At 40.3% G+C, this 20,922-nt stretch overlaps 1 protein-coding gene across 1 annotated transcript; it reads right to left on the bottom strand.

The window, feature by feature from the left end:
- Positions 1 to 259: 259 nt before the first annotated feature.
- Positions 260 to 18,327, bottom strand: LOC109896098 (ATP-binding cassette sub-family B member 9). The gene is made up of 11 exons (XM_020490336.2): positions 17,246 to 18,327; positions 13,455 to 13,569; positions 13,135 to 13,265; positions 11,889 to 12,094; positions 11,519 to 11,716; positions 11,113 to 11,241; positions 10,552 to 10,740; positions 2,717 to 2,890; positions 2,415 to 2,574; positions 2,055 to 2,191; positions 260 to 1,497 (listed from the first exon to the last, which is right to left on the bottom strand). Exons 1-11 carry the CDS (start codon positions 17,925 to 17,927, stop codon positions 1,177 to 1,179), a joined length of 2,442 nt encoding a protein of 813 aa, XP_020345925.1. The 5' UTR covers positions 17,928 to 18,327; the 3' UTR covers positions 260 to 1,176.
- Between the last annotated feature and the right edge of the window lie 2,595 nt (positions 18,328 to 20,922).

The following is a 20,922-nucleotide window of genomic DNA, read 5'->3' on the forward strand; positions in this document are numbered from 1 at the left end:
ATAGTTTTTTATTAAAATAAAAAGTAGTAATTTTAAGTTTCTTCAGAGAAAATATAAGTGTAGTGATATCCTGTTTTGTTATTGTGTTGTAATTTGAAATTGTAAAAATAATAAGATAAAAAGTACAGTATTAGTGTTAGGTTTAGAAATGCTATGATCTAAATATACTACAGTCAGAGCCATCTCTGCTACAGTAAAAGCAATAGGCAACAACAACCAATATGTTTTCAGTAGCCTAGTTCAGAATGACAGTCATATCTTAGTTCAATCAGTAAATTGATGTTTAATTGTGCAAAATCAAGAATCAGACAGCATCAACATAAAATGTAATCTATTCAAAATCAGCAATGATAGTGTCATAGTTTGAAGATAATGCACTTCTCATTGACTTGCAAATAATTCAAAAATAAAGTCTCCAGCGAAGGCACCTCTCTGTCCTGTATACAGTACACATGTATCCATTAACAGAGAGAGGCTTAGTTGTTGACATGTAAGCGGAGATGCCTTTACCATTTCCACCTAGTATTGCCATAAGAAATAAAGTATCACAATACTATTACTCTTTTGTACGTCATACAATCAACAATGTTAACTTTGGCTTGAGCTGTCTCCACCTCAAAATACAGGTATGTTCAACACGAAGACCACTGTGATAACCATAGACTGTATAATCGACTCTATGAAAAATAACATTGAAAACGAATTAAAGTGTTGCTCATTCAAGTCCATCAAAGCTGGTCAAATGGCTACCAAATCCCAATACTCTTATTGATTATTCAATAATTATGCATTATTCATGGTTTTAGGACACCGTTAAATCCCTTAAAAAGTTCAATGCAGCTGTTTTGATAGAAAATTGAGAAAGGGGTGGAGTTTGACCTTTAACTAATTTACCGCCTGGTGATTTCACCAATCAGGCCAAAACTCCATCCCACCAAAACAGCTCTTTCCAAACAGCTCTTACACTAAAAGGACATTATCATCATTTTCACAATTTCACAGTACTATTCCAACCGCATAGCGTGGGAATATATATAAAACACAATATATATGTTTTATTATTATTGGCCTTTAATGAATCTAGGGTACTGTAATGTAATTCCTTGGATATGGTGTACTCCTTAGTCCATGATTGTCAGTCAGTCAGTGTTAGCTACCGATGGAACCCAAGCTCTCTCAGTAGCATGGTGCTTCACATTCAGACTTACTGGGACTGCTGCTATCAGGTCCACTCCGCTGACTACCCCCCTCGGACTTCCATGAGTGCTTCTCTGGGGTGTTGAGGACCTCTGCCCCCGTCTCGATGCCCAGGACCTGCCTCTGCACCAGCTTGCAGTACAGGCCCCCCTTGGCCATGAGTTGGTTGTGTGGCCCCTGCTCCACCACACAGCCGTGGTTGATAACTATGATGTTGTTTGCCTTTTCCACTGTGCTGAGGCGGTGGGCGATCACCAGCACTGTGTGCTGACGCATTTTGTTGTTCAGGGCCTGCTGGACCTGAGGAGAGAGAACAGGGAGAGAATCCTAAGCTACACTAAGTCTAAATAACACAATACATAGTATTCAGAAAACTAGATAAAGTGGCATCAAATTCAAGACAACAGATAAAGAGAATATGTTTGAATGCTGGCAAACATTCTTCTGCAATAATACTGACATTTTGAAAGCAGCATAGTTACATTGCAGACAGTTTATTTATACTAAAGAGGATTCTCCAGGGTTAATAGTATCTAGTATAGTTCAATACTTGATTTGCCTGAAGACAGAGAGCAGGGAGAGGACACCAGCAGCTGAGAGTCCTTATAATAACATTAGACTGCATTTAAAGAACTAGGTTATTGAACTAAAACAAGAAGTAGGTTATTGTCATGAAACTTGAGGAGATGGATATTACACAATATACACTCTTCCTCTTTAAAGACATCAAGGCAGGGAGGGGTCTTCATTTTTCAGGACATACATTATCTTGATCTATAATTCACAACATGATCTAATTAAACACAGATTACAGAACACGATCACAGAACACTGATTTGGCCTGCCTTTTAACCTACAACATGTTCGCTCTCTGCATCCAGTGCACTGGTGGCCTCATCCAGGATCAGAACATGTGGGTTGCGGATGAGTGCCCTTGCGATGGCCACCCGTTGCTTCTGTCCCCCTGACAACTGGGTCCCCTTCTCACCCACTCCTAAGAAAGGAATGAGGAACAGTTCCACTGCATTAGAGATTTTAAAATAGAAATGCAAAATCCTATGAACATTGTGAGGATATGCTGTGTTTCTCAACATACTGATCGGCCAATTTTCATATGTTGCTGTAAACATCGTAAGATTCAGTAGTTTTTAGTTACCTCCTAAGATGTTAGTTTTTATATTTCACTCCAACAGCTTAGGCAATAGCATTAATATCACCTGTATCATAGCCATTGGTTAGACCGGTGATGAAGTCGTGTGCATTTGCCTTGGTGGCTGCCTGCACCACAGCCTCCATAGGGATATCAGTCAGGCCATAGGTTATGTTCTGCTCTACAGAACGGGCAAACAGGACAGGCTCCTGGCCCACAAGTGCTACCTGCAAAAACAACACAGATACAGAGGCATAGGGATAGGGATCCTGCATAGGGTTCTTTACCAGTCTTCAACTAAAAAGGAACACTGCTTCCCTCTGGTGTTTAAAAAGTATAATCTATATCTAGCAAGTGTGGAGTGCTGACCTGTGAGTGGAGGAGGTCATGCTGGTAGGTGTGCACCTGCCGGCCGTCCAGCAGCACCTGGCCTTGTTGTGGGGGGTAGAAGTTCTCTAGGAGCCCCACACAGGAGCTCTTCCCACTGCCTGATGGTCCCACCAAGGCTGTCACCTCGCCAGGCCGCAAAGTGAAGGACACACTCTGGAGACACAAACCAGAGTCATATACAGTTTAGAACTACAACCCCTTGAACGTTTTTCACATTTTGTTGCGTTACAAAGTGGGATTAAAATAGATTTAATTGTATTTCTTTTGTCAACGATTTACACAGAACACTGTAATGTAAAAGTGGAAGAAATTTCAGAGTCAATACATGTTTAAAACCCCTTTGGCAGTCTCTTAAGAGCTTTGCAGACCTGAATTGCGCAATATTTGCCCATTATTCTTTTCAAAATTCTTCAAGGTGTTGGGTATCATGGCTAGACAGCAATTTTCAAGTCTTGCCATAGATTATCAAGCAGATTGTGAATTCCAGTGTCTGGTGTAAAGCAGACTGAAGCAGGTTTTCCTCTAGGATTTTGCATGTGCTTAGCTCCAACCAGTTTCTTTTCATCCTTAAAAACTCCCAGTCTTTGCTGATGTCAAGCATACCCATACCATGATGCAGCCACCACCATGATTGAAAATAAAGAGGCAGCTACACAATGATGTATTGTGTTTGCCCCAAACATAAGGCTTTGCTTTTAGGTCAAAAAGTATATTCCTTTGCCTTGTTTTTTGCAGTATTACTTTAGTGCCTTGTTGCATGTTTTGGAATATTTGTATTCTTCTTTTCACTCTGTCATTTAGGTCATTATTGTGGAGTCACTACAATGTTGTTGATCCATCCTCAGTTTTCTCCCATCACAGCCATTGAACTCTGTAGCTGTTTTAAATTACCAAATGGCCTCATGGTGCCATCCCTAAGCAGTTTCCTTCCTGTCCTGCAGCTCAGTTCAGAAGGAAAACTGCCTCTTTGATGTGTGGGTGGTAAAACATATCATCCACCGCATAATTATTAACTTGACATGCTTAAAGATACACTACTTGGCCAAAGGTATGTGGACACCAGCTCGTCAAACATCTCATTACAAAATCATGGTTCCCCTTTGCGGCTATAGCAGCCGCCACTCTTCTGGGAAGGCTTTCCACTAGATGTTGGAACATCGCTCCAGGGACTTGCTTCCATTCAGCCACAAAAGCATTAGTGAGGTCGGGCACTGATGTTGGGTGATTAGGCCTGGCTCGCAGTCGGCATTCTAATTCATCCCAAAGGTGTTCGATGGGGTTGAAGTCAGGGTTTGGGGTAGGCCAGTCAAGATCTTTCACACTGATCTCAACAAACCATTTCTGTATCGACCTCGCTTTGTGCACTGGGGCATTGTCATGGTGAAACAGGTTAGGGCCTTCCCCAAACTGTTGCCACAAAGTTGGAAACACTGAATCGTCTACAATGTCATTGTATGCTGCAGCGTTAAGATTTCCCTTCACTGGAACTAAGGGGCTAATGAGAGGAAACAGCCCCAGACCATTATTCCTCCTCTACCAAACCACTATGCATTGGGGCAGGTAGCGTTGTCCTACTATCCGCCAAACCCAGATTCACCCTTCAGACTGCCAGATGGTGAAGCGTGATTCATCACTCCAGAGAACGTGTTTCCAATGCTCCAGAGTCCAATGGCGGCGAGCTTTATACCCCTCCAGCCGACGTTTGGCATTGCGCATGGTGATCTTAAGCTTGTGTGCGGCTGCTCGGCAATGGAAACCCATTTCATGAAGTTCCTGACGAACAGTTCTTGTGCTGACGTTGCTTCCAGAGGCAGTTTGAAACTTAATAGAGAGCGTTGCAACCGAAGACAGACAATTCTTACGCACTACAGGCATCAGCCCTCAATGGTCCCGTTCTGTGAGCTTGTGAGGCCTACAACATTGCGGCTGAGCCGTTGTTGCTCCTATATGTTTCCACTTCACAATAACAGCACTTACAGTTGACCAGGGTAGCTCTAACTGGGCAGAAATTTGACTTTTGAATTTGAATTTGATTCTATCACGGTGCCAAGTTGAAAGACACTGAGCCATTCTACTGTTAATGTTTGTCTATGGAGATTGCCTGGTGGTGTGCTTGATTTTATATACTGTCAGCAACAAGTGTGGCTGAAATAGCATAATCCACTAATTTGAAGGGGTGTCCACATATTTTTGGCAGTGTAGTGTGTATTCAATGTCTGATTTGTTATTGTTACACATCTACCAATCATTGCCCGCCTTCTTTGTAATTAAATCTGTGCTTGAAATTCATGTTGTAAATATGGGTGACAGAGGAAAGGGTTGTCATTCAAAAATCCTGCCAACCCCTATTATTTCACACAGTGTGAGTCCATATAAATTATGATGTGATTTGTTAAGCCACATTTTCCTTCTGAACTTATTTAGCCTTGCCTAAACAACCAGAGGTCTCTTGACAGTTCCCAGGTCCAGAAAAGAGCCTGGGAAACACACAGTATTAAATACAGCCATGGCTACATGGATCTCCGCTGCTGTTAGGGACCGCTGCGGTGCTCCCTAACCTTTTTCAATTTGAGAATTGGTACAAGAGTTGGGAACACTATTTCTGGAAAATGTATTCTCCTAAATTCGAAATATGTTATATTTATTTACCATAAATTCCATGAAAAACGATAGAATGGCAAACCAAATAAATATGTATAGCAGCCTAGAGGTAAGTAAATGGTGGTTTCTTCCCTGTCTTCTCTCTGGCGATGGCGAGAATAATGAAGAACTGTATGCTGTGTATGCGCACTGTGAAGGTCAGATGGAGGCTTGACCACTGTGGCCAATCAGAACGTTGAAAAAAAACAATCAAAATCACCACGTGTTTCCCTTGAAGTCCATAAATACGGACCCTCTCTTGCGCAGTGGAACCCAGAACGATGTGTGACCACTAGGTTACCGCAACACCGTTCTGCCGAGCACACCCAAACCAAAGTAGTCACCGCAATGCCGAAGGAGCCTGAATTTCTCTAGAAGTTGCTGTAGCCGTGCTTGGGATATGTAGCTGATTGGCTATTGACTGAGACTCGTGGCCCAATCTAGCTTGGTATGTCAGTGTGGGAAATTTTGAAATGTGAATTGGGCCAAATTGGAGGTAATAATGCATTTATTTAGGTTATAATTTATTGAAATGCATGAATACACCACACCAAAAGCTTTATTTTTTTCGCAGTTTAAATTTTTTTTTCCTGAAATTATATTTATTAACGTTCACTACTTGGTCAATTGATTTGATATCATGTTTACATCTAGACAAATACATTAAATGAATCTGTAGTTCAACTCTATGTTTTATTTTATTCTGTAATAGGATATATTGTAACCACGTGTTCAAGCTAATGAAATCAGGGGCTCTTGTTCTGTGCCACTTCGACTATGCTTGCTCTTCCTGGTGCAATAGTGCCCCCATGATAATTAAAAATAAATAGCAGATATCACAGAACAAATTAGTCAGGATTATTCTTAAACTTCCAGCACGTACTCATCTTAATCATTCCCGCTTTGAAAGCCTTAAATGGCTCAAAGTGGAGAAGAGTCTCTCAGATTAAATTGTGTCTTGTACACATGATTGTCTACCGTATGATCCCCAGGCACCTATGTAACAACATTAACTTGGTCCGGGATAACCATCATTATTCCCTTTAGATGTAATAGTGGTATGGGGAAATACACTTTTTTGTACTCAGTTGCCATTCTTTGAAATTGTCTTCCATTGAATTTGAAACGTATACCTTCAATGGGTAGTTTGAAGTTCTCACTGAAAAAATAGCTAAATAGTAGCATGTTCCAAAAGTGAGTCGTACAATTATAGTACGTGGCTGAGAAGGAAACGCCCGATCTTGTCTTTTGGTGTCTGTTGTGTATCATATTGTGATTGTCTTGTACATATTAGGGATTGATTGTTTTATATATTAAGGGTATGTGAGACAAGTACCTGTCAATATTTGTTTATTAGGAAATGAAACTAGTAATTAGCTCATTTGATGAAATAAACAACAATTTTGTCTGTCATTGTCTGTTGCCCCTGCTATTGCCGCCTAACCTTGCTGCATCCCCCTTCCAAAGGGACCACAATTGAAATAAGCTTTTAAGCTTTATTGTGTTATCCTTGATGATTTTTGAAAATTGTATATGGAGGAGTCACCGGCTGGCCCTTAACTATGTATTTTAACAATTGTCTAATAAATTAAATACATCCAGGGTGTATTACAATCACAATTGGCCCTGCGTTGTCCAGGTTTGGCCGGGATAGGCTGTCATTGTAAATAAGAATGCGTTCTTAACTGATTTGCCTAGTTAAATAAAGGTTAAATAAAAATAACAAATCAATCAATCAATACAGCGTAGTGTAAACTACACAATACAAAGAAATGCCTACGCGCAACTTAAACTCTCCTGCAAACAGTGCAATGACATTACGATATATGTATTTATTAGGCTATAACCTACACATAACTATACCACGTAACCGTAAGACTATGAGGTTAAACTGAAATTATAGTTTTTTCCTGAACTGGCCGAATGGCAGAGTTATCGTTCGGCACCACAAATTGGTTCAAGTTCTTTAATATCATTGCGCGATCCTGGCGCTGTGCTTTCAATATCTAATAGTCTTATACTCATCACTTATTATTATGATTATTATTATAAATAGAAGATTATCACTTCCAACAATGGTGCTTGTTTAGGAAAGTTAGATTAAAGCTGAATCAATGTCTTGCAAGATCATTAGTATTTTACATAACAGAACCGAATATACTGTAATAGAAAAGCATAGTAGACCTAAAATGTTACTGTTACACAAACAACACCTTTCTAATGAGATTTTACAATGGTTAGCTGAAGATGAAGAGTCATGCGCAAAAACTCAACAGAGCGCGCCACTATGCATTATACATGCTTTGATTTAAACAAAATATAAGAACGTTTAATAGTTTGTTAACACCCTCTGCTCAAATTCGCTCACGAAACTAACTCAAGAAGATCTAAATGCATTGGCTATTACCATGAAACTTATTGAGATCATTGAAATGGATGGCATGCAGATGCAGTTTCAACATGACAGTGATAACGGTCTATATTGAAATTATGTATGTGTAACATGTGCTTCCGTCCCTCTCCTCGCCCCAACCTGGGCTCGAACCAGGGACCCTCTGCACACATCAACCACAGTCACTCACGAAGCATCGTTACCCATCGAGTGAGTGAAGTCACCGACTGAAACACTATTAGCGCGCACCACCGCTCACGAGCTAGCCATTTCACATCGGCCACATATGCCTAACTTGGTGTTTGAGGGTTTTAAAAATAGAACATGTTCTTGGGACAATATATGTGGGCATAGACAGAAGTTGCAACTGGAGGATGCATGTTATGCATATTGTATAATGACAGGCTACATCTGCCCGTACAAACGTTGATAGAGGAAACGATTATGTAATTTACATTTTTTTTGCCTCCCTCGCCTAAAAAAAAGAGCACTACACCACTGAACCCCAGGGAACTCAAGCTAGCAATAACACCAAATCCCCCCAAAAACTGATAAAAGAACAACACCTTACAGCACGACCGGGACTGTGAAGCAACAGACATTTTCATGCATTTTGTTTTGTATTATGTACTGTATGTGTGGTTGGGATACGACTACAATATGGTTGTCTCGCCTATGCTCGCCTGGCTATCTTAAGATGAATGCACTAGCTGTGGGTCGCTGTGGATGCCAGCGTCTGCTGAATGGCTAAATTGTAATGTAAATGCAGTGCTATGTATGTCGATGTATGTATATTATATTTTAAATTGGTTGTGATGTTGCCATATTAGAGGCTGCTGCCCTATACATAGACTTGAAATCACTGGCCACTTTAATAATTAGAACACTAGTCACTTTAATAATGTTTACATATTTTGCATTACTCATCTCATATGTATATACTGTATTCTGCCCTATTTTACTGTATATTAGTCTATGCCGCTCTGACATTGCTCGTCCAAACATTTATATATTCTTAATTCCATTATTTTACTTTAGACTGTGTATTGTTAGATATTACTTGTTAGATATTACTGCACTGTTGGAGCTAGAAACAAGCATTTTGCTACACCCACAATAACATCTGCTAAACATGTGTATGTGACAAATAACATTTGATTTGGATTTGATTTGTGTTGTTTCCTGTTTAGACCCCAGGAAGAGTAACCGCTGCCTCGGCAGCAGCTAATTGGGGATCCTAATAAATACTAAAGGGGTGAATAATTACTCAGCAACAATTTTTGTCTTATTTAATTGTTATTGTTATCATTTGTAAAAATGTGTAGGATTTATTTTTCACTTTGACATTATGGTTAATTTTGTGTGGATCTATGACAAAATGTTTTAATTCAATCTATTTAAATCACACTTTAACACAACAAAATGTGAATAAAGTTCAAGGGGGGGGGGGGGGGGACTTTCTATAGGCATTGTATGTGTGCAAAGTTATTGAAAATTAAATAAAGAAATATCTAATTTACATAAGTATTCACACCCCTGAGTTAATAACCACCTTTAGCAGCAATTACAGCTGTGAGTCTTTCTGAGTAAGTCTCTAAGAGCTTTGCACACCTGGATCTGCTAGAAAATCTATGGCAAGACTTGAAAATGGTTGTGTAGCAATGATCAACAACCAATTTATTAGAGCTTGAAGAATTTTGAAAATAAAAAGTGGTGCAAAGCTCTTAGAGACTTTCCCATGAGTTTCCAAAGGCAACTCTAAGATGTATAGACTCAGACGAGTGAATACTTGTGAAAATGATATATTTCTGTATTTAATTTAATACATTTGCAAACATTTCTTAAAACATGTTTTCACTCTGTCATTATGGGGTATTTGTGTGTAGATGGATGAGAAAACAATGATTTAATCACTTTTGAATTCAGGCTGTAACGCAACAAAAAGTGGAATAAGTCAAGGGGTATGAATACTTTCTGAAGGCACTGTATGTGCTCTCTATGCACACCATTCACATATATATTTATTTATATTCCGGACTGTGACATTGCTCGTTCTGACATGTCTTCATTTTTCTTTTTACTTTTAGATGGTCTGTATATTGTTATTGTACTGCTAGATATTGCTGCACCTGTGATAACATCTACAAAACTGTGTACGTGACCAATACATTTGGATTTGATTTATATTTCGATGGAAGCCTGTGATACTGGACAGAGCTATCAGTTCTACATAGTTTATATTCATTACAGTATTCATTACAGTCATACTGCCAAATGACTAAATCAGGGGTATCAAACTCATTCCATGGAGTGCCCAGTGTCTGCTGGTTTTTGTTTTTTCCTTTCAATTAAGACCTAGACAACCAAGTGAGGGAAGTTCCTTACTAATTAGTGACCTTAATTCATCAATCAAGTACAAGGGAGGAGCGAAAACCCGCAGACACTCGGCCCTCCCTGGAATGAGTTTGACACCTGTGCTCTAAATAGATGGCTCTGACACAAACCATCCCTTCATTCACTCCCAGCCATCATGGCATAGGCATACATACAGTATATCACAAATATACGTTTAGACATGACGAAATGTACTGACATTGATTAATAGCTTTATTTTGTAACGATAGACAAGAGACGTGTAGCGGTTAACTTTACTCTATGGTAATGGTGTATAAACTTTCTACTGGCATGAAATGATACAGAATTGCCTGACAAGTTTTTCTGTCTATAGCTCCACTCAGCAGTTTAGCTTTGAGCTCAATTTTAATGGTCAGCTGACACATACCTTTAGAATTTCTGTTTCGGGCCGTGTTGGGTAGGAAAACGTGACATCTTTAAACTCGACCAGTCCTTTGCAGGTATCAGGGACCTCTTTCCCATCATGTGGGTGTTTGGACTCCCTGTCCATGTACTCAAATACCTTCTCAGCTGCTCCCACTCCCTGCATGAGCCCCGTGTAGACCGATGCTATGCTCTGTAACACAATTCAATCAAGACAGGAGATAATGATAATACAATTATCATGGTCTTTTTCAGTTACTCTGGATTTTCATAGTGAAAGTCTTCTTCATCTTGCCTATGGTAATGTAAGCTTTCTAAAGGGATAGGTTGTGATTGTCATGTGTACAGTTACAGATGTACAGTATATGTGCTTTTATTTTTATCAGACCTAGTGTTGTTTCCTTGCTTTTTTAAAGATCCTACTTTCTATTTCGGACCTCTGATTTTGAGCTCTGCATGGTTGAGAAGGAGCTTGTAAGTAAGCATTTCACTGTATGGTTTACACCCGTTGTATTCTGTCATGTGACAATTAAACTTTGATTTGATTTGAATGAGTCAGACTTGCCTCCAGGCACTCTCCTAGCTCCAGCTCATATAAGATGAATGATATCAGGCCCCCTCCACTCATCTGCTCAGTAATGACCAGGTGACCGCCATAGAAGAGGATAGCCACTTCAAGAACAAGCTCTGAGATCTGAAGCAATAACAAACACATTTGAAACTCTTGTGAATTTGTGAATGTAACCAACGACAAGGGTATAGCCCCGACAGTGCATACAATAAAAAAAACACACAAAACAGATATAAAACATGAGGCAGCTCCTTAAATCTCCATCTGTTGTATGTCAGAGCAACATTCAGTCCCAGTCTATCTTTATTTATTTCACTTTTATTCAACCTGTCGAGTCAGTTAAGAACAAAATTCTTGATTCTTATTTACAGTGACGGTCTCACATCTGGGTAATACCTACACAACTGGACCACATGTAGAGGGCATAGGCCAACGCTTGCTTCTTGTTCAGCTGAAACATGACCTGTAGCCTGCCGTAGTAGGAATCAGCCTCCTGTTCCTCATTGGCAAAGCTGCGTACCGTCTTCATGGCTGAAATGGTCTCCTCGGCCACCTGGTTAGCCTGAGCCAGGGCAGTCTGGACCTCTTTGGTCAGTCTCTAAGAATGGTTCATAAGAAAATGTACAAACTAAATACGGTGTGAATTAATCTGTTCATACACATAAGTATTTCAACTTAATAAATGGGCTGGGGACATTTGTTCGGAAAGACAAGTGAAGTGTGTATGTGTTTGTCCGTTTGAGTGTGTGCTTGCTTGTGCGTGTGTGTACCTTGTAGTACTCCCCATAGACTTTGGAGATGACTGCGATGAAGGGGAATCCCATGATGGTGACGAGAGTCAGCTTCCAGGAAATCCCGAACATGAAGATGAAGAACCCTATGCCCTTCACCATACTCTTTAGGAACATGTTGATGTTCAGTGAGATCAAGTCACTCACTTGTGTAGTGTCAGAGGACAGGCGAGAGGTGATGTCACCTGGAGGACAAACAGTTTTTTTCTTGTACTTTTTCTAAACTCTTTCCAAACTTTCGTATTCTCATTACTTTATGACAGGATAGGAACAGAAGCAGGGAAACATGTGTATAGGGCTCATGCATGGACCGAACCGGGATCACCGCCATGAGGACCAAACTCTGGGCCCAGGAGAAAGAAAAGCTTTTACACTTTGTGGAAGAGGAACATTTTATTTGTTATCTTATATGCCCTGAAGAAGGGACCGATCCGATTCCTCTTAGTGTCTGTAAGACTGCTCTTAATCAGTGTCCTTGGTATGATTTGTCTTCTGCCTGTGGGGCTGCTACCTAATGATAAGCAGAATTACCAGACTCATACGAATGACATGTGAAACACCACACCCATCCTGGGTCTGTATAAAATGTCTATGAGAACAAAGAGCGAGTTGAATTTGTTTTCTTATGCATGCTCAAATAAAGCTTCACTGTATTTTGAGATTCAATTCCCTTCAGGGTGGGTTTTTTCCTCCACAACTTTAACGCTTTACTTAAAGCCTGTAGGCATAAAGAGATATAAGCATTGTTATAAGAAATTATCACTTTAGACATATTATACATCCTTATAACAAGTTATAATGCATTAATAACTAGTTATAAACCATTAATAACTAGTTATAAAGCATGAACAACAAGTTAGAAAGCATGAACAACAAGTTAGAAAGCATGAACAACAAGTTAGAAAATATGAACAACAAGTTAGAAAGCATGAACAAGTTAGAAAGCATTACAAATTGCTATAACAGGTAGAACAGCTCTTGTTATAGTGTAAGCTGATGGGGATCTAAGAAAAGATTATACCTGCAGGCTTAACGTAAAGCGTAGGCAAGTGTTTTATGTATCTTCTGATCAGAGGAACAAAGGAAAAGGGAATGAATGGAAATAAGTGTTGAGGTCTACAATACCTCCTAAATGATACCCTATTCCCTATATAGTCTTTTGACCAGGGCCCATAGTGCACTATAAAGGAATAGGATGCAATTCGGTACGCAACTGAGATGTCACCTGTGTGGTTAGCATCAAAGAAGCCTATCTCCTGACGCATCAGAGATCTGAAGAGAAGGTTCCGCAGGCGAAGATTCAGTCTGGCAAATGTTAGACTAAAGAGACCACCTCGTACTCCAACGGCAATAGAGCTGAGAAGAGATGCAAGAAATTAAACACTGCTGAGGATATACGCAAAAAACACACAAGAATGTACGTCATAATCTATTCAAATGTAGAATCAAGCACAGATACAGTCCATCAGAGAAGATATAGCACACAACATAGTCTAAAAAGTTAACACAACACACACACAACTTCAACAATTCATAGTCTCTTACCTGGCTAAGGCCAACACCGTAAGGGTGATCAGGGGCTTGGTAAAGTACTCCATACTTTTGTGAATAACAACACCATCTATAGCCTGCCCAATGTAGTAGGGGATGAAGGCCTCACCTATGAATGGGATAACATTGTGTCATTAACTGTTATGAAATGCTAAAAATAAGCACAACGGTGTGAAAATAGAAATATGGTAATGCAACATACTGTTGTCTCTAATGAAGGGAAATTAGTAAGAATAGCGCAATAGTTATACAACATGCTTAGGTTATTTACTCATGTTGCACGAGTCATCTACTGTAATTGGACAGTAAGTTTGGCTAATAAGTAGTAGAGAAACATATTGCAATCGTAAATGCAATACAATGCTGGTATGAGTAACACCGTCATAAAACACAAACGCATGGGATCAAAACAGAACTTCAAAGATAGTATTGCAGCTTTATTACACATGTTCACCTTTGACCTACTGTAGATAGAATACTATGTCACACACTACTGTGTAAAGTGTATGCCTAACAATGGTGATCATTAAGCAACTTGATTTGTCATCTATAGGGCCCAGAGTTTTTCCTGACCATGTTACTGACCAACAAGAGGTGTCATGGGTAATGACATTTTCAAATAATGAAACATGTTCAATTTGGTTTAAATAATGCAAAAACAAAGTGTTGGAGAAGAAAGTAAAAGTGTAATATGTGCCATGTAAGAAAGCTAACGTTTAAGTTCCTTGCTCAGAACATGAGAACATATGAAAGCTGGTGGTTCCTTTTAACATGAGTCTTCAATATTCCCAGGCAAGATGTTTTAGGTTGTAGTTATTATAGGAATTATAGGACTATTTCTCTCTATACGATTTGTATTTCATATACCTTTGACTATTGGATGTTCTTATAGGCACTTTAGTATTGCCAGTGTAACAGTATAGCTTCCATCCCTCTCCTCGCTCTTACCTGGGCTCGAACCAGGAACACATCGACAACAGCCACCCTCGAAGCAGGCGTTACCCATGCAGAGCAAGGGGAACAACTACTCCAAGTCCCAGAGCGAGTGACGTTTGAAAGCGCTATTAGCGCGCACCCCGCTAACTAGCTAGCGATTTCACATCGGTTACACCTGCCTAATCTCGGGAGTTGATAGGCTTGAAGTCATAAACAGCACAATGATTGAAGCATTGCGAAGAGCTGCTGGCAAAACGCACAAAAGTGCTGTTTGAATGAATGCTTACGAGCCTGCTGGTGCCTACCATCGCTCAGTCAGACTGCTCTATCAAATCATAGACGTAATTATAACATAGTAACACACAGAAATACGAGCCTTAGGTCATTAATATGGTCGAATCCGGAAACTATCATCTCGAAAACAAAACGTTTATTCTTTCAGTGAAATACGGAACCGTTCCATATTTTATCTAACGGGTGGCATCCATAAGTCTAAATATTCCTGTTACATTGCACAACCTTCAATGTTATGTCATAGTTACGTAAAATTCTGGCAAATTAGTTCGCAATGAGCCAGGCGGCCCAAACTGTTGCATATACCCTGACTCTGCGTGCAATGAACGCAAGAGAAGTGACACAATTTCACCTGGTTAATATTGCCTGCTAACCTGGATTTCTTTTAGCTAAATATGCAGGTTTAAAAATATATACTTCTGTGTATCGATTTTAAGAAAGGCATTGATGTTTATGGTTAGGTACATGTTGGAGCAATGACAGTCCTTTTTCGCGAATGCGCACGGCATCGATTATATGCAACGCAGGACACGCTACATAAACTAGTAATATCATCAACCATATGTAGTTATAACTAGTGATTATGATTGATTGATTGATTGATTGTTTTTTATAAGATAAGTTTAATGCTAGCTAGCAACTTACCTTGGCTTCTTACTGCATTCACGTAACAGGCAGGCTCCTCGTGAGGCAGGTGGTTAGAGCGTTGGACTAGTTAACCATAAGGTTGCAAGATTGAATCCCTGAGCTGACAAGGTAAAAATCTGTCGTTCTGCCCCTGAACAAGGCAGTTAACCCACCATTCCTAGGCCGTCATTGAGAATAAGAATGTGTTCTTAACTGACGCACCTAGTTAAATAAAGGTGTAAAAAATAAAATTATAATTAAAATTAAATTAAAATCGGTGTTCAAAAATAACGATTTCCGATTGTTATGAAAACTTGAAGTCGGCCCTGATTAATCGGTCGACCTCTAATTCAGAGACTTGTCGCGAAGCTTCTCCTGCGTTGTCTTGGCTGTGTGCTTAAGGTCGTTGTTGGAAGGTGAACCTTCGATCAGTCTGAGGTCCTGAGCGCTCTGGAGCAGGTTTTCATCAAGGATCTCTCTATATTTGCCCATTCATCTTTGCCTCGATCCTCACTAGTCTCCCAGCCCCTGCCACTGAAAAACATCCCCACAGCTTGATGCTGCCACCACCATGCCTCATCGTAGGGATGGTGCCAGGTTTCCTCCAGACGTGACACTTGGTATTCAGGTCAAAGATAATCTTGTTTCTCATGGTCAGAGTCTCAAGGTGCCTTTTGGCAAACTCCAAGTGGGCTGTTATGTGCCTTTTACTGAGGAGGGGCTTCCGTCTGGCCAATCTACCATAAAGGCCTGATTGGTGGAGTGCTGCAGAGATGGGTGTTCTTCTGGAAGTTTCTCCCATCTCCACAGAGGAACTCTAGAGCTGTGTCAGAGTGACCATTGGGTTCTTGGTCACCTCCCTGACCAAGGCCGTTCTCCCCCGATTGCTCAGTTTGGCCGGTCAGCTTTAGGAAGAGTGTTGGTGGTTCCAAACTTCTTCCATTTAAGAATGATGGAAGCCACTGTGTTGTTCTTGGGGACCTTTTTTCATACCCTTCCCCAGATCTATTCCTCAACACAATTCTGTCTCAGAGCTCTATGGACAATTCCTTCAACCTCATGGCGTGGATTTTTGCTCTGACATGCACTGTCAACTGTGGGACCATAAATAGACAGGTGTGTGCCTTTCCAAATCATGTCCAATCAATTTAATTTACCACAGGTGAACTCCAATCAAGTTGTAGAAACATCTCAAGGATGATCAATGGAAACAGGATGCACCTGAGCTCAATTTCTAGTCTCATAGCTAAGGGTCTGAATACTTATGTTAATATGGTATTTCTGTTTTTTATTTTTAATACATTTGCTAAATTTGCCCCCAAAAAACTTTGCTTTGTCATTACGGGGTATTGTGTGTAGATTGCTGAGGATTAAAAAAAAAAAAAACATTTTAGAATAAGGCTGTAATGTAACAAAATGTGGAAAAAGTCAAGGGGTGTGAATACTTTCCGAAGGCACTGTACATGCTTCCTACCCTTACTTCCTTTCATGGGCAACGATATGCCAGGCCAGCTTGTTAACATTAGCATAATACATCTAACTCCTATCCTCTCAGATCAGGGGCACATCAATGTATGAATTTATGGTTGGATCAGAATTGGGTTTGTAATCGATGGCTGTTATAACCAAGTCCAAATCCCTATCTCCATCCACGGCTAATTTAGGAAAGGGACCATTTTAGCTAGCTAGTTAGTCACCGGAGGAAAACGACACAATGGAGATGCAACAATTCAAGTTTTTTTCTGTCAATTATACAAATAAGATAAATTCTTTTTGTATGTTTTTTTGTTATTTTCTTTGTCATTTTGGGGGGGAAGCCTGGCTTCCCTTGGCATCCATGAATACACGACCACTGCTTTTGACATCACCTCGACATTAGCTGCATCCCTTCTAGCCATGACCATAAATAAGGGGTTAGAGTTACTCACACACAGCAGAGATGAGGAGGAAGAGGACGGCAACCGAGAGCAGCCCAGCGTCTTTACTGCAGTAGGACAGCAGACGTCCCATTGTGGCCCCTGAGTCCATCTGGTCCTGTGTCCCTTTCCTGCTAGCCCTCCTCCTCTTCTTCCCCCCATGCTCCTGTCCTTGCTCCTCCACCTCTTCAGTGCCATTCAGCCTCTCAGTCTCCTCAGAGCCCCCATGTCCTCCTCCACCACCACCTCCCTCTCCTTCAGTAACAGTGTTGGGAGTCCTTCCCAGGAGCCTCCAGAGGAGCACGGTCCCCAGCGCTGACACACAGGTCCAGGAGAACAGGCTAAGAAACCAGGGTTGGTGAGCCAAATCGCCCTGCTCCGACAGGATCAGCAGCTTGGCTAAGGCATAGGTACTGATGGTCAGGCAGATGAGGAGAGTCAGGGTCCCCAGGGCAGAGACCCTGTGTGGACCGTCCACTCTGTTCCATAACACGCCTATGGAGGCCCCCAGCAGAAGGCAGACTCTGACCAGCAAAGTACCCCAGAGGTCCAGGACAGAGTGGAGAATGTCAAAGTTCTGCCCATCCTCTGTGAATATTGCAGTCTGGGATCCGTGTAAGTAGATGACAGTGGTGACAATAACATCCATCAGGATGAATACCAAGATACAGCTCACCACTACCATGACCCCCATTCTGTTTCAGTCTGTCAGTGGTGTAATGTCATAAAGTTTTGGGAGAAATAAGTTTCAGTGAAACTCAAACTACAGCTTTTTATATTTGTTTTAATAGAGCTGGTATTAGAAGAGATGAATAGGGTATTACAATTATAAAGGGTTTTTTCAGACTAGTTTTGAATTCAACTCAAATTGTATGCCGACCGTGATCACTAATGCGCCCGTGACATCAGGTTTCAAGGGCTTGCGTTACTTTATCACATTTCCCTACCGTTGCTTGTCTTCTCTCTGGTATTCGACTACTTAACAGCTGTCCTTGCTTCAGCAATGTATTATATTTTAGGTGACAAACCCGTCTCTAGTTCTTGTTTCATGCCTTATTGTTTAGTGTTTACGGAAGCCGGTAATAGTTATGGTGTGAGAGGCTCCTCCCTCAAGATAATAGAAGGACATGTTTGGCGGGGCAAATGGACAGCCAGACCTGTACATTGTTATTTATATTAGGTTTATTCAAAATAGAGAGTGTGTGCGCGCGTAAATGAGGAGAGAGAAATTATGAAAAACAGAACTAACAAGTCAATATTTATTTTAATATTAACATTAAAATTTTTTATTTATTTTATTTTATTTTACCTTTATTTAACCAGGTAGGCAAGTTGAGAACAAGTTCTCATTTACAATTGCGACCTGGCCAAGATAAAGCAAAGCAGTTCGACAGATAAAACGACACAGAGTTACACATGGAGTAAAAACAAACATACAGTCAATAATGCAGTATAAACAAGTCTATATACAATGTGAGCAAATGAGGTGAGAAGGGAGGTAAAGGCAAAAAAAGGCCATGATGGCAAAGTAAATACAATATAGCAAGTAAAATACTGGAATGGTAGTTTTGCAATGGAAGAATGTGCAAAGTAGAAATAAAAAAAATAATAATAATGGGGTGCAAAGGAGCAAAATAAATAAATAAATAAAAATTAAATACAGTTGGGAAAGAGGTAGTTGTTTGGGCTAAATTATAGGTGGGCTATGTACAGGTGCAGTAATCTGTGAGCTGCTCTGACAGTTGGTGCTTAAAGCTAGTGAGGGAGATAAGTGTTTCCAGTTTCAGAGATTAAGCATTATGCATTAAGTGAAAGTCATATTTATCATTATAGTCTTAAAGCTGCAATATCTAACTTATTGGGTGACCCAACCAAATGCACATTGAAATCTGAGTTATATATCTCTAATTCCAATTGACAGCAAGTCTAAGAAGCTGGGGAGAACGAGTGCCCCCCTCGCATTGAGAATTTGAAGTTCAAGGCCGACCCCGGTACTGCAGGTAATTGATTCCAGAAAACAAGACCCTTCGATTATAGTCAATTCCAATGCTAGCTTAGCATGAATGTTCCAATTTTATGTTCAATAGTGAGCGACCTGCAAAGGAGCTTACAGTATGTTTGCTAGTAGCAAGTGTGTTCATGAGTCATGAATACAGGTTTGTCACAGAGGTCTGTTAGCTAGCTAATATCAACTCCGCTTGCACCTGCATTTTATGACCCAACTTCATTTATAGTCTACATTTATGTGATAAATGTTGGCTCCTGTGAACTGTAGCTAACGTTAGCTAGCTAGCTGACGTTAATGATTGACACGTGCCAGACTCAGATATGACACTTAGCTACTAGCCTTCTCTTGCCCCAGAAACTGCTAACTACTTCATCATGGCACTAATTTAGTATTCCACCAACTGGGCATTCTATCTGACACAAACAGGATCATGACAATTAGCAAACGTCAACTAGCTAACGCTAGCTAATATATTTTGATTAATTATGAACATTTATTCGGGTTCATAGAGCTCTGGTTGCTATTGCATAAAGATAGCACAATCAGCCATGTTAGTTATAACTTGTGAATGCGAATGCCTAAGCATTGAAAAATGATTACGCCTATTCAACATGAATAATTGTTTTGTACAGTGTGTCATACATAGGCTGTGTCATGCATGATGTAATTTCATATGTAGCTATGTGGAAACAAAACTCATTATCAAAATCAGGGGTGAAAGTAAGGCGGGTAGGCAAAATAAATAGTTGGGGGTAACTTACGCTGTACCGGTAAAACATGAACCTATCACAATAATTAAAACAATATTTCAAGAAAACTAGGCTATTACACCAGTATTTGTGATTACAGCATGTCAAAGGCATGAAAAATGAGCGAATGGGACTTGATAGATGGTTGGACTAGAACAGGTATTCTGAACTGGGATTACTACATTTGGGTGAGTTTTTTTTCTCGCCTCTGAGTAGTTTCATTTCACTGCCAATAATAAAATTAGAGCATCTAGTGTTCAGAGAAATAACAACACAATGTCAAATACAGGTAGCCTAGTCAAATAATTAACATCCAATCACATTAACCGTTACTCTCTCGCGGGAATTCCACTAACGGTCCGTATGTTGCCTAACATAGCTGCTGCTAATGTTGGTATCTGTACTGACAGCACAAAAGCCATGAGAGGGAGACATAGTGGAGTGGTAACGCGCGTGCAAGCAGTTGCTCCCGACGCCACTTGGGTACACTGCAGCATCCACGAAAGGCTCTTGCTGCCAAGGGAATGCCTGACAGCTTGAAAGACGTTTTGGACACTACAGTGAAAATTGTTAACTTTGTTAAAGTAAAACCCCTGAACTCTTGTGTATTTTCTGCACTATGCAATGATATGGGAAGCAACCATGTAACGTTTTACAACATACAGAAGTGCGCTGGTTATCAAGGGGCAAAGTATTGACACATTTTTTTAATTGAGAGAGGAGCTTAAAGTTTTCTTTACTGACCATCATTTTCACTTGTCTTTCGCTTGCATGATGACGAGTTTCTCACACAGCTGGCCTATCTGGATGATGTTTTTTCTCGCCTAAATGATCTGAATCTAGAATTACAGGGACTCTGCAACTATATTCAATGTGCTTGACAAAATTGAAGCTATGATTAACAAGTTGTAGCTCTTCTCTGTCTGCATTAA

This window comes from Oncorhynchus kisutch, linkage group LG8 (genome assembly GCF_002021735.2).
Source record: "Oncorhynchus kisutch isolate 150728-3 linkage group LG8, Okis_V2, whole genome shotgun sequence".
In the NCBI taxonomy this organism is placed as follows: domain Eukaryota; kingdom Metazoa; phylum Chordata; class Actinopteri; order Salmoniformes; family Salmonidae; genus Oncorhynchus; species Oncorhynchus kisutch.